We start from the raw sequence: 12,528 nt of genomic DNA, 5'->3' as shown, positions 1-12,528 counted from the left end.
CGTTTGACCATTCGTCTTATTCAAATTTTTTATGCAAATACAAAAATACTTATGTTATGCTTAAAGAACATTTGATGATAAATTAAGTCACAATAAAATAAATAATAATTACATAATTTTTTTTGAATAAGACGCATACGTTTGTTAAAAAGTCAACGGTGTCATACATTAAAATACGGATGAAGTATTTGTTATGCATGCATGCAAGAAGAAGATTGGTTGATTCTTCTTCGCGGATCCCACGAAACGATTTTAACGTTGCAACTATGTGAAACGAAAAAGTTTCATTGTTTCGCTAATTCTATTAGTCGAACCAAACACTATAAATGTCCAAACTGTCAAAGCTTGATGTGCCCTTGCTTGGCAGCCCGAAGAATTTTGCTATGGGCCGTCTCATACTGTAGACTGTAGTACGCTTTTTCCACGGCATGATTGACTCAAGGTGCACTAATAATTGGCAGCTTATCGAGAACCGAGCGTTGCTCGGTTGGCTAGCATCACTGGTGAGCGAGCAGCCCGCGCGAGTTCGATCCCTGGGATCGTCATCCGCGCGTCTCACCGGGATTTATTCCCAAATAAATTTCCAGCTCTCCCATGCCAGCGCCACAATAGTAGAGTGACGTCCTCGTCACACACAAGGTTCTTAGGTGGCTTTGTGTATCTCATTAGTGTGTGTATAGTTGATAGGTCTAGCATGCGTGTAGGGGTGTGTGTGTGCGTGGTGGAGTGCGTTTGCACGTATGTTCAGATACTACAGCTTGTACTCAAAGTGGAGAGCTCTAAAAAAAATAATTGGCAGCTTATCATATATAGGCATGTAGCATTGCCGTGTACGGTACAAACTACAGTACTAGTGTTCATTTTTATTTTTCCAATTCTACAGAAAATGATACGTGAGTGACCACTATGCACGCATACGTATCAACGTATGAGAATGTGCCCCCTTGACAAAACTAAAAATGACAACAACTCCCCTCACAAAAATAGGCACACTCAAAATGACTCCATTACTATACACCACTCGATTATTTTTATGTTTTAAGATAATGGAAGATAGCTAGTGTAATAATCTCTGTCGATATGTAACATTTTCTCATGTAGATGGACAATTGGTTGAGATTTAGATGAACCCTGGTTTGTTTCAACAGACCGTGGTGCAATATAGTTTCTTGTACTGTGGTAACTGAAAAAGTTTATGATCGACAATTTTTTTTCGAGGGGAAAGACAGGAGCTCTGCCAATTTCATCAAAGATAAGAGAAATAACAAGTTTTGCACCTCATGGGGTGCCACCGAAAGAGACAGACGCAAAGGATTTCTATGAAATGTAAAGCTACAAGCATCAACCGGTGCTAAATTAAGATTCATACTAAATCAAAAATAATATGTGAGATGTGAGATTTAAACTCAAGATCTATCACCTCAGCCCTCACGCGTGTTACCATTCCATCTACCACACACATCTGACTTAGATGGAGTTGCTTTGTTTTTTTAACTAACCTTTGAGACATACCAATCGATACTAAAAATAGTTTTAGTCCGGGTTAGTGTTACCAACCGATACTAAAGATGGTTGGTGACATCAACCGAAACTAAAGATGTTTTTGCGACTTGGACTTTTAGAACCGATACTAAAAATATCTTGGCAAATTTTGCTACAGGACATCGTGACTTTGTGGTTTTAGCTGTAGGACACCGCACGAAGTCACTTTTGGGGAAAGACACTCTCAAAATGTGGTTATTTGCCAGGGGACACTCCATTCATTAAATTAATATTTTTGTGCTGACTAAGCGAGAAGGGGCCTACTTTTTTACATGGCATGACCAAATTGCCCTCCTCTCTCTTTCTCTTCCTCTCTCTTCCTCCTTTAACAGCGAGGCCGCTACTGAGGCGTTGCAATGGCGCGTGGGGACGGGCGTGGGCGGTGGCGCGTGGGCGATAGGCGCGGCGTTGCAGCGACGGGTGGGGACGGGCGTGGGTGGCGGCGCGTGGGCGATGGGCGGCGGCATGCGGGTACACGCGGAAGACGGTGGCGTGTGGGGATGGGCGTGGGCGGCGGCGCGCGGGGATAGGCGGCGCCGACGAGGTCGTCGCGTGATTCGGCGGCGGCGGGCGGCGCTGAGGAGGGCGTTGGACGGCGCCGGGGGCGGACGCAGCTTGGGGGGGCGGGATGGCGACGGGCGTGGGCGGCGGTGCGCGGGGACGGGCGGTGCCGACGAGGGCGTCACGTGATGCGCCGGCGGTGGACGGCGCCGAGGAGGGCGTTGGACAACCGGGGGCGGACGCAGCTTGGGGCGGCGGGATGGCGACGGGCGGTGGCAGAGGCTGCTCGGGGTCGCTGGTTAGCACCGTCCGGCGGCGATGGCAGCGAGTAGGATGGGGAAGACGCTCCGGTCGAAGGCGGCGGAGGTGCCACCGTCGCGCCTCTTCCGCTTCTTCATCTCAACCCAGCGAGTTCGATTCGTGGCGGAGCTCCGGCAAGGCCGCCGCCGTGGGCGTTGTCGGTGCGCGCCGCCGTGGGCGCTGTCGGTGCGCGTCGCCTCCCCCTGCGCCGAGTTGGCCGCCCATCCCAGCGCCGAGCTCGTTGCTCGTGGCCGTGGGTGGGGTGAGGACGTCATCGCCGGTGGAGGTAGAGGAGGCAAGGAGGGAGGTTTGGGGTGGGGGAAGAATATGACAAGTGGGCCCGAGGGCATTTTTGACCTTTTACATTGTTTATCTCTCCTATTGAACCAGAAATTAATATTTTATTGGCTGCGGTGTCCCCTGGCAAATAACCACATTTTGAGAGTGTCTTTCCCCAAAAGTGACTTTGTGCGGTGTCCTATAGCTAAAACCACGAAGTCGCGATGTTCTGTAGCAAAATTTGCCAAATATCTTTAGTACCGGTTCTAAATCTAATCGAGATATTTGTATTTTGGGTACCATGATAAAAGAACGGTTGTCCAGTAGTGAACAAACGGTGCTGAATCATCTAAAGAATATGAGCTTCATCGAATGCTTCTAGGAACATGGACTGATACATCTCGATGCAAAGATTCCATCATCAAGAGAAACTTAGGAACATGTAACAAAGTTTTAATTCATAAATCTATATTAAGAAAATCCCCTCATTGGAAATATTGAATTGCATGCACCGATAAGTTAAACCCTAAAGCCTAAGCTAATGTTCTAGAGCAGGTACAAGCAATTAGCCAGCTATAAACATATTTTAATGAGATAAAATATGAGAGAGAAGAGCAGCGGGCTACAGATCTGTAGCCAGCTACAGCACGAACTCCAAGACGCAATGTGTATGACAGGTGCAACCATACATTATATAATAATATAGCAATCAACTATTGTATGAATTGGTTATTACATTGCTATAGATGAATTGTAGCTAGCAGTAGGCTATACTATTAAACTTGCTCTAACACAGGCAATTCCACTCTATACTTTCAAAGGGATCCAATAACAGATTTATCTTTAATTCATCAATCTATTTTGACAGCTTGGAACTTGCATGGATTTCATCAGTCCCAACTATCCTCCTCCAGAACCAGTGCTCCTCCCACACGCTCCCTACCTGTTCGATCGGAATCCCCTTCGTCTCCGGCAAGAAGAAGTAGACGAAAGCCGTCATGGCGGCGATCCACCCGGCGAAGAAGAAGAAGATCCACGCCTTCATCCGGCACAGCGCGGCGAGGAAGCACTGCGCGACGAGCACGGTGAGCGCGAAGCACGTCGCCACCGCGACGCTCTGCCCCGCCGACCGGACCTCCAGCGGCAGGACCTCGCTGGGCACCAGCCAGCTCAGGGGACCCCACGACCACCCGAAGCCCGTCGAGTAGACGCCGATGAGGACGACGAGCAGCGTGGCGTACGCCTTGCTCGGCGCGCCTTCGTCGCCCAGCTTCGCCGCCATGATGCTGCCGATCAGCGCCTCCGAGACGAGCATCTGGGCGCCGCCGGCGAGGAGCAGCGCCCGCCTGCCGAAGCGGTCGACGAGGAACATGGACGCGAGCGTCGACGCCGAGGAGACGACCACCAGGATCACCGTGGCGAGCAGCGCCGCGCTCTCGCCCATGCCGACGGTGCGCAGCAGCACCGGCAGGTAGAACCCGATCGCGTTGATGCCCGTCAGCTGCGTGAACGCCGGTATCAGGACGGCCATGGCGAGCTGCGGCCTGTACCGGCGCCGCGACAGGATCAGCCACAGGCCGTTCTCGCCGTGCGCCGCCGCCGCCGCGGCGTTCGCGGCGACGATCTCGTCCAGCTCGTCGTCGACGGCGTCGACGCCCCTGATCCTCTGCAGCAACGCCTTGACCGTGTCACGGTCTTTGCCTTGCTGGACGAGGCTGTTCGGCGTCTCCGGCAAGAAGACGGCGCCGACGGTGAGGAACACAGCGGGCACGCCGGCCAGCGCCAGCGAGAGCCTCCACCCCCAGCCTCCCCTGATCTTCTCCACGGCGAAGTTCACGGTCGTGGCGGCGAGAGCTCCGAGACACAGGCTGAACTGGATGCCGTTGCTGAATGCTCCCCGGTATCGCGCCGGTGCCATTTCAGCCATGTAGAGTGGCACAGACTGCAAAAATGTTTCAAGAATTTGCAAAGTTTAGAAAAACTTTGCACAAGATTTGTCCAAATGGCACATCAAGAATTCGAGAATAATTTATTTTTTAGTGCTGTGACCTGGGTGGTGAAGCCGAGGCCGACGCCGAGGAGCGCCCTGCCGAGGATGGCCATGGACACGTTGACGGCAGCGCCGCTGACCGCCGCGCCGGCGATGTAGGCGAAGCCGCCGAGGATCATGGACGCGCGGCGGCCGCGGCTGGCCGTGACCCACGACGCGAGGAGCACGGCGGTGAGCAGGCCGGAGATGTAGAGCGATGAGGTGAAGAGCGTCAGCAGCTGACTGTCGAACTTGCAGTAGTTGCTGACGCGCGGCGCGCCACCGTCGGCGCCGCCGCCGCCTCCCGCCATCCGCCGGAGCACGCCCGGGAAGAAGTCCCTCAGGAACGGCTCCATGGACGACACGCCGCCGGCGATGCTGATGTCGTAGCCGTAGATGGCGCCGCCCATCGCCGCCGTGGCGCAGGACAGCGCCACGAACGCCGTGACCCTCCCGCTGCCGCTCCGCCGCCGCCCCTCGTCGTCCACGAATCCGGCGGCCATAATGGGTGGCAGCTCAAGGCGAGCACTGTGTGTGTCTGAACTGAACCGAGCAAGCTGTAGTAGCTTCTTTGCTTGAGCAATTGATTTGACTGCTTGACTTGCTCTGCTCTTATAGTTCCAAAGATTCTGGCGGCTATGGCGTCAAAGCTCGATGTGACATTTAATCACCATTGCCGACTTGCTTGATCATACATACGCCGTACAAATCTTCCACAGAGAGTTTGACTACTGCATTGGAATGGGCCATATGGCCTGAATTCGCTGGTTGGCTAGTATGCTCAGTGTATATGATACCTCTTGCCCTCTTGGATTACAAGGTTGGTCTATATATTAGACAAGGTTGCTCAATGCATAAATAACAGAAGGAATTAGCATGGTCCTACTAGTCCCCTTCAATTAGCTATCATATGAGGGAAGAGAGGATTGAAAAGTTATTGTTATTTATTTCTTAGAGCCTTGATATTATTTGGATAGCTCATAATAAAAATTGTTATATGGATCATTCTCACAATAATTAAGTGATCACATATATAGCTATATGGACAACCTTTTCATATATTATAGGTGCCCTAGGCAGGGGTGGAAAAAAACAGCTCGTGACCTGTGGCTCAGATTGACTCGTGGCGAGTTCGACTTGGATTGGCTCGAACTCGTATTCTCAATAAGTCAAGCCGAGATAGCCTTTTAGCTTGTCTCTTTAACGAGCTTAGCTTGCAAACTGCTCGTTTAAGATATCACTTTGTATTTAGTAAATTACTTATTAGTTAGTATTTATTATTATATTAATATATGATAAAAAATATATTTAGAATTATTAATATGATATAAATGAGGGTAGTTCGTGTCTTTTAACCCATTAATGTTAACGAACTGAGCTAAGCTGGCAACGAGGGAGAGGAAACTACTCCCTCCATCTCATAAAAAAATAATGTATTAGATAAGACTTTTTTAATACAACGAATCTGTACAGGTCTCAACCAATATTAGAGGTTTTTTTTTTTTTTTTGACGGGTAGAGTATTTGACAAACGCTCACGTAGCGGTCAAACGGCGCACACGAGCCTCGGAGACGTCTCGTGGAAAGATCGGAGCGGTCGCGCTGGGTTCGCGGGGACACGCGTCAGCCATCGGTTCGATCGCGCGCGGGAAGGCGCGGGGTCTGACTTCTCGGGCCGTGGGCCGGTGCGAGGCGAGTGTAGTATGGGCCGGCCCGTGCCTGAGAGGGTAAAAACGGCATAACCACGCGGGCGCGCTCCTTCCCGAGAAACCCCACGGCCCCTTTCCGTTTCAGGCAATCTTCCCCGTCTCCGGCGCGCGATAACCGCCACCGCCCACCGCCACCGCCACCGCCGCCGCCGCTCCTCGCCCCCCGATTCCGGCGCGAGGCCAGCACAAGGACGCGCTTGTTTCCGATCCCGGTTTCCGCACCGCTCCTCGCCCCAAGATCAGCACAAGTAGCGCCGCCCCGCGCTTGCTTCCGCTTCCGCTTCAGCTTACCCTACCATATGGACAATGGAGGCGGCGGAGGAGCACCGGCGGACGACGGCGAGGGTGGAGACGGGCTCTTGGGCGGTGGATTCGCGGGGCCCGTGCTGGGCGGAGGCGGCGCGGCGGGCGTCGGCTTTCCTCCTGGATTCGCGGCGATTCCTGTTGCGGGCGCGGAGGCAGGCGCCGCGGGACAGGATGCGGTGTACGCGGCGGTCCCCGACGCCGACGAGGAAGAGGGTTTCTACGAGGAAGATGGGGACGAGGGTTTGGGCGACCGTGATGATGCAGAAGAGGGGGGGCACATCTGCCAGGCGTCCAATCTCAACTGCAAGAAAGGCAGCACTGATGAAGTTGCAGCTGGATTGCAGAGCCAGTATGACATCGCTGCCTCAATCAACAAGAAGAGGCCCAATAAACCAGCCAGGAAGCCATGTGCCCTATGCTACATGGAATCTTTGCAATCGGGGGTCTACAAGGAGAGGTTCTTGGATGCTGGGGGGATGGAGCCACACTACAAGCGCGTCCACCCCAAATTCATGTCTGAGAATAAGGGGAGGACGTTCCAGTGCACAAAATGCAAGAATTATTTCAAGAACAAGCAAGACCATGACTGGCATAACCAAGCACTCCGAGAAAATCATTAGCACGCTTGCTGAATGTGGAGGTGGAGGCATTCCTGTGAAATTGGTAAGCATCTAGTGCCAATTTTATGTCCTTTTATTTGTATCATCTTGACGCACTCTGTTGCAACTAATTCTTTTTCTGCAAACAACATCAAACATGTCCTGTTTGTGATGAGTTGTTTTAACTATTCTAAAATTAATTGGGATGACTTATGTTTATAATAAGTTGTACTGATATACCTGCACATTTGGTACTAATGGTCATAGAGAATGTTGATGAGTATAAGTTTCTATTTCTAACATGAAAAAATTGTAGACTCCAATAATGGTGATGATTGAAATGAAAATGTTTCTACATCTCGTGAATTGATTGCAGTAACACATAAATATGTACTACTGTTGCTTTTGTTAGATATATGCAATGTGTTACATAGCTTCTGTTATCCATAGAAAAATTACTTAACTAGCAAAGTAAAATTCTCTGCACGCCTTTCAAATTGTGTTGCAAAGTTGAAATATTCATCTTCAACCTCGCCAAATGATGTTTTCTTTTTGGTGAACCTGATTGGGAAATATGGAAACGTAACTTACTAGTGCCGAAGTTCTTTTCTTTTTTTCGGAGAGAAGTATGCAAATTAGAAAATTTTGAACGTTTGTCATATATTGTATATTTAGGTCGAACATAATTTAGGAAGATCTATTGTTGGATTCATCAATCATGTTATATGAATGATTTGGTTCTGTTTGGATTTGTTCAGACTTTTAATGGTGTCTCATCTTCCATGACGGTGGTGCACTGTTGTTAGAATAACCGACTTAAGTGTAATTCACTTTATTTCATACAAGTATGCTGAATATACTAACTGCATATCTCCCTGCATTGTTAGCAACATGGTAAAATAACCATATGATTCACTGAGACTTTTCATATAGCACCTTTACTGACAGTCAGATAAACTTAAATTATCCATGTTAGGAAAATAGAGATGTAGAAGCATAGATAAGTAGCTTCCAGTTCAAACTAAACTCAGCTCTACCTTATTAAGTTGGTGGACTCCTTTTGTTAGCATTTCCTAGAAATATGTAACACTTTAATCTTGTTGATCAATGCTTAAATCCTAGTTGCTTTACTTGCAAATTGGCCTTGCATACATCAAAATGCTATTAGTTGATGCTGAGGCAGTCATGTCACCTATTGCAAAGGCTTGTTTTTGGGTCAGTATATCTCTTTCAGCACGAATCGAACTCGTAAAGCATGTTTGCTGTAAGTTTTTTTTGTGTATGATATTTATCATTGACAGGAAAAACTGGTTAATAATTCCCCGGAGGATGCTTTACTTGCTCAGCTACAAAATGGTCATGAACCAGAGGTTCCTTTGGCTGTCATTCTTCAGGTAACTTGTCTTTGGCTCCTTCAGTTTTTGATATTTAGCTATTATTTTACTTCTCTTTGGCCAGCCCGGCAAATTATTTTACCTCTCTGGTTTTCTCTTGATACCTGCAGTATCTCATGAGGCTTATGGATGAGGATCGTATTAGGAAGGAATTGGAATTGCTATCATCAGTACCCAAAAGAGCATCTGACTGTGAGAAAGAGCTTCTCGAATCATGGAGATGGGAGACAACCGATGGAGATGATTTGGCAGAGAGGAAAAAGATCTTGAGCAGGGCTAAGGAAATTGTCTTTGAGCTCATTGATTCCGAAGTCACTTTTCTCAACATTCTGTACATCATGTACAAGTTCAAGCCTTATTTTCATTCTGCGGTATCGTCTTCCTCTTGTTAACTTCTGGTTGCTCTCTAATTTTATAGCAGCATTTTAATCTCGTTGATCAGTGCTTAAATCCTAGCTGCTGTATTTACAGATTGGCTCTGCACAAGTTGGGATGCTATTACCTGATGCTGAGGTGGATTACTGGAAAAAATGGCTTTTGAAAAATTGTCAAGTAGATTATCTTACGGTCATCTCACCTATGGCAAAGGCCTGCCTATGGGTCAGTATAGTTCTTTCAGCACGAACTGAACTTGTGATAAAGCATGTTTTCTAGTATAACTTTTTTCCTTATGTATGATATTTATTGTTGACAGGAAAAACTGGCTAATAATCCTCGTCCACAAAATGGTTATGAACGACAGGTTCGATTGGATGTGATTCTCTGGTTAACTTGTGTTTGACTCCTTCAGTTTTTTTTTTTAATATTTAGCTATCAATTTACCTCTCTGTGATTTTCTCTGCATTCTTGGGATCATGAGAAGTAGTGCACAACATGTGACTTACCTTGTTCAGGGTGTGTTTAGTTGGGGAAAAGAAAATTTTTGGGTGTCACATCAGACGTTTGACCAGATGTCGGAAGGGGTTTTCAGACACGAATAGAAAAACTAATTTCAGAACTCGCCTGGAAACCGCGAGACGAATCTTTTGAGACTAATTAAGCCGTCATTAGCACATGTGTGTTACTGTAGCACTTATGGCTAATCACGGACTAATTAGGCTTAAAAGATTCGTCTCGCGATTTCCCCCATAACTGTGCAATTAGTTTTTCTTTTTATCTATATTTAATGCTTCATGTATATATCTAAAGATTCGATGTGATGTTTTTGGGAAAAAATTTTGGGGAACTAAACGGGCCCTCAGTGATATTCATGGTAGATTCCTTGAGATGTTTTGTGATTGATGAAAAGGTCTGCTGTATTCACTATTTGTTTCCCACTTATCTACTTGCAGTCTGCATCCTCTGGGAAAGATCACATAGAAAATTTCTTATCAGAGGCTAACCGTCTCCATATATATTTTACTCATAGTTATATTGGATAAATATTTAATGTAAAATGAACTGGATAGGTCATAGGTCTCACTCCCTAATATCTTTCGATTTTTTACTCCATGGTTCCACTTGGGCACTCTTAGAACAGATAGGCAAAATAGTGTCCTTAAACCACTTTATTGGTACTATGTACTATTCCCAAGCTTGTTTTACATAGTATCATTGGTTCGCTCATCTAATACACTAAATTATTATTTGGTTTTTTAGGCCTTTAGTTTTGGAGATAATACGAATTGTTAAAAGAAACAAAAGTAAATATTTATGTGATCCATGTGAGTCCATGATAATCTTTTGGCCATTTTGTGCACCAATTTGCATTTCTTCGGAGTAGATTAGATTAAAATCCTATTTCTTGCGATAGAATGTGGCAGGTTCTTACTAAGTTTGATCCATGAGTTACCTTTGTATTGTCTTTTGATTCTTGACTGCAGACCAATTTCTGTATTCCACTTGCATTTCTGAGTATGCATGTTGGCTGTAACATAGAAAATTTTTCAGCATGTTGCTTTCATAGCTAATGACATAAATGATTTTATTATTGCAGGCTGGAAACATCACTGTGTACAGAGTTGTGGAATCAGTTCTTGAGAGGTTGCACATGGCACAAACTCCTTTGCATTTTGAGTTCAAGGGTGAATCTCTGGTGCCAAAATTTCTTGGTTGTATATGCCAAACGCACACTCTTTTTGGGTTACACATTATTGAGAAGAAATGCAACTGTGTGAATGAGGTCCCCACTAAAACAGCAGAGTTGGCCATTAGTCATGTCTATAAAGGTCTGCATTCAGAGAGCATGTATACTCTGGCGTCTGCGGTATGTGCTGAGAGAAGTTTTTGCTTTTTATGCATATATGTGAAAATGTGAAATCATTTCTTCTCGAGGTTCAATGTACTTCACGCGTGGAAGTAACTTGTAAGATCAATTCGATGTGCTTAGTCAAAAGGTGATGATAGGGGGCTGTAATTTATGCTGCAAAAATGTTGTTTTCATATGAAAAGTATTTCATAAAATAGTCTGGGGTATATTTATATTGGAGTTGTCATTTATGTTATCCTTGCCAAATCAGTTGATTGAAACATGTTCTTGCTATCACTTTTTATTGTGACATTTTGGTCGATGGATCAATTTCTAGGCAATAAGTAATTTTAGTGAGATTATCTTTTTTTGAGCGAAAGTGGTGTCAGATTACCATAGGTTTGTTTCTACTATTATCATAAATAGCATCCTGTGTAGTACTTATCTGGGTAATTTTCAAATTGTTTGTTAGGTATGCTGTGATGATGAGGGGCGATCCTTTGCTTGCGACATGGACATGATGAAGGGCATAGTCAAGGCAATTCCTAGTCAACTTTCACATTTGAATTTAACTCACATTTGGTTCAGAGTTATTCCATATCATCACCATTTGTGTTTTGTCTCCTTGCAGTCTGGCTTTAAGCATGCCAAGAAGCGTGACCCTGGACTGTTGCTGTGATATAATCGACGCCCACTAGACTGTTCCTGGGTCCTCTGCAGCAAAAAGTTTGATATGGCTTTATCATCGTAGGTTTAGCATTGAGGCAGTCCTCTGATCCTCTCCTGGAGCACATCAAGGATTGCAACCGTTTGCTGACTGTTGTTGTGATGTTGAGTGCTGAGGCATTGAATAGAGAGCATCTCCCATTCTCCTTTGCTTTGAGATCATCGCGCCCAGCCCACGGCATGGTCATGTATATACAATACAGGAGATTACATACTTGGTGAGATCGACAATTCGACATTTCTCTTCTGGCTTAGATTTACGCCAGAAAAAAAAAACATGTCTGTCGTCTGTTCTGTTTGCTACTACTGATATATTGAAAATTTGAGATTGTACATGCCAGAACGTTCTGGGTTTACGACGGTGATGATCTGAAAGCAAATGTACTCATAATTCTGGGTTCGTAATTGGAGAGATACTTGATTCGAGCGCCATCAAATTTAGATGCTATAATCTCTAATTTAAGATGCCCGCTTAACCAACACTACATGAAGTTAGTTGGAGGTATTAGTATACTACGTACTTCCCCGAATGGATGGATATGCACGCTTGCCGAGCTTACAAAAGATGTGTTTTTTCTAAAAGAAAAGTTTCTATATATGAATTTCTTAGGACACTGTTTTAATTACATTTTCAGCTTATATATAGTAGTTAATTCATTCGTTTGTATTCTCAAATAATTATCACAAACCATCCAACTATTCAGCCATTCAGTGTAAAAGAGAACACACCAATGCCATGGATTCAGTTGAGCCATAAATGAATTTCGGTAAAGTGCCACTCTCAATCGAAAGGGGTCTTCCTCCGATGCCAATTTTCTGAGTCAAAATCATCTTGGTCTTTTCTCATAGTTTGGCTGACCAAAATGCCCATGGTTGAATCCAAATCAAGCCTTCTCGCTTGTCCTAATGTTTCATCG

The 12,528-nt window shown here is 45.9% G+C and overlaps 2 protein-coding genes and 1 long non-coding RNA gene across 3 annotated transcripts; 2 read left to right on the top strand and 1 right to left on the bottom strand.

Annotated features, from left to right (window-relative positions):
- Positions 1 to 473: 473 nt before the first annotated feature.
- On the top strand, positions 474 to 864 carry LOC127755044 (uncharacterized). Its single transcript, XR_008012950.1, has 2 exons — positions 474 to 639; positions 688 to 864. It is a non-coding gene; the product is annotated as an uncharacterized LOC127755044 (long non-coding RNA).
- Positions 865 to 3,300: 2,436 nt separating this feature from the next.
- On the bottom strand, positions 3,301 to 5,283 carry LOC127755128 (hexose carrier protein HEX6-like). Its single transcript, XM_052280766.1, has 2 exons — positions 4,672 to 5,283; positions 3,301 to 4,564 (listed from the first exon to the last, which is right to left on the bottom strand). The coding sequence occupies exons 1-2, from the start codon at positions 5,152 to 5,154 to the stop codon at positions 3,479 to 3,481; spliced, it is 1,569 nt and encodes a 522-aa protein (XP_052136726.1). The 5' UTR covers positions 5,155 to 5,283; the 3' UTR covers positions 3,301 to 3,478.
- A 1,146-nt stretch (positions 5,284 to 6,429) lies between these two features.
- On the top strand, positions 6,430 to 12,032 carry LOC127755050 (uncharacterized). Its single transcript, XM_052280683.1, has 8 exons — positions 6,430 to 7,328; positions 8,566 to 8,658; positions 8,769 to 9,029; positions 9,130 to 9,258; positions 9,353 to 9,400; positions 10,634 to 10,903; positions 11,358 to 11,423; positions 11,517 to 12,032. The coding sequence occupies exons 1-8, from the start codon at positions 6,666 to 6,668 to the stop codon at positions 11,562 to 11,564; spliced, it is 1,578 nt and encodes a 525-aa protein (XP_052136643.1). The 5' UTR covers positions 6,430 to 6,665; the 3' UTR covers positions 11,565 to 12,032.
- Positions 12,033 to 12,528: the final 496 nt, after the last annotated feature.

The sequence above is a fragment of the Oryza glaberrima genome, chromosome 11 (genome assembly GCF_000147395.1).
Source record: "Oryza glaberrima chromosome 11, OglaRS2, whole genome shotgun sequence".
In the NCBI taxonomy this organism is placed as follows: Eukaryota; Viridiplantae; Streptophyta; class Magnoliopsida; order Poales; family Poaceae; genus Oryza; species Oryza glaberrima.
This window is presented reverse-complemented; position numbering and strand designations above follow the sequence as displayed.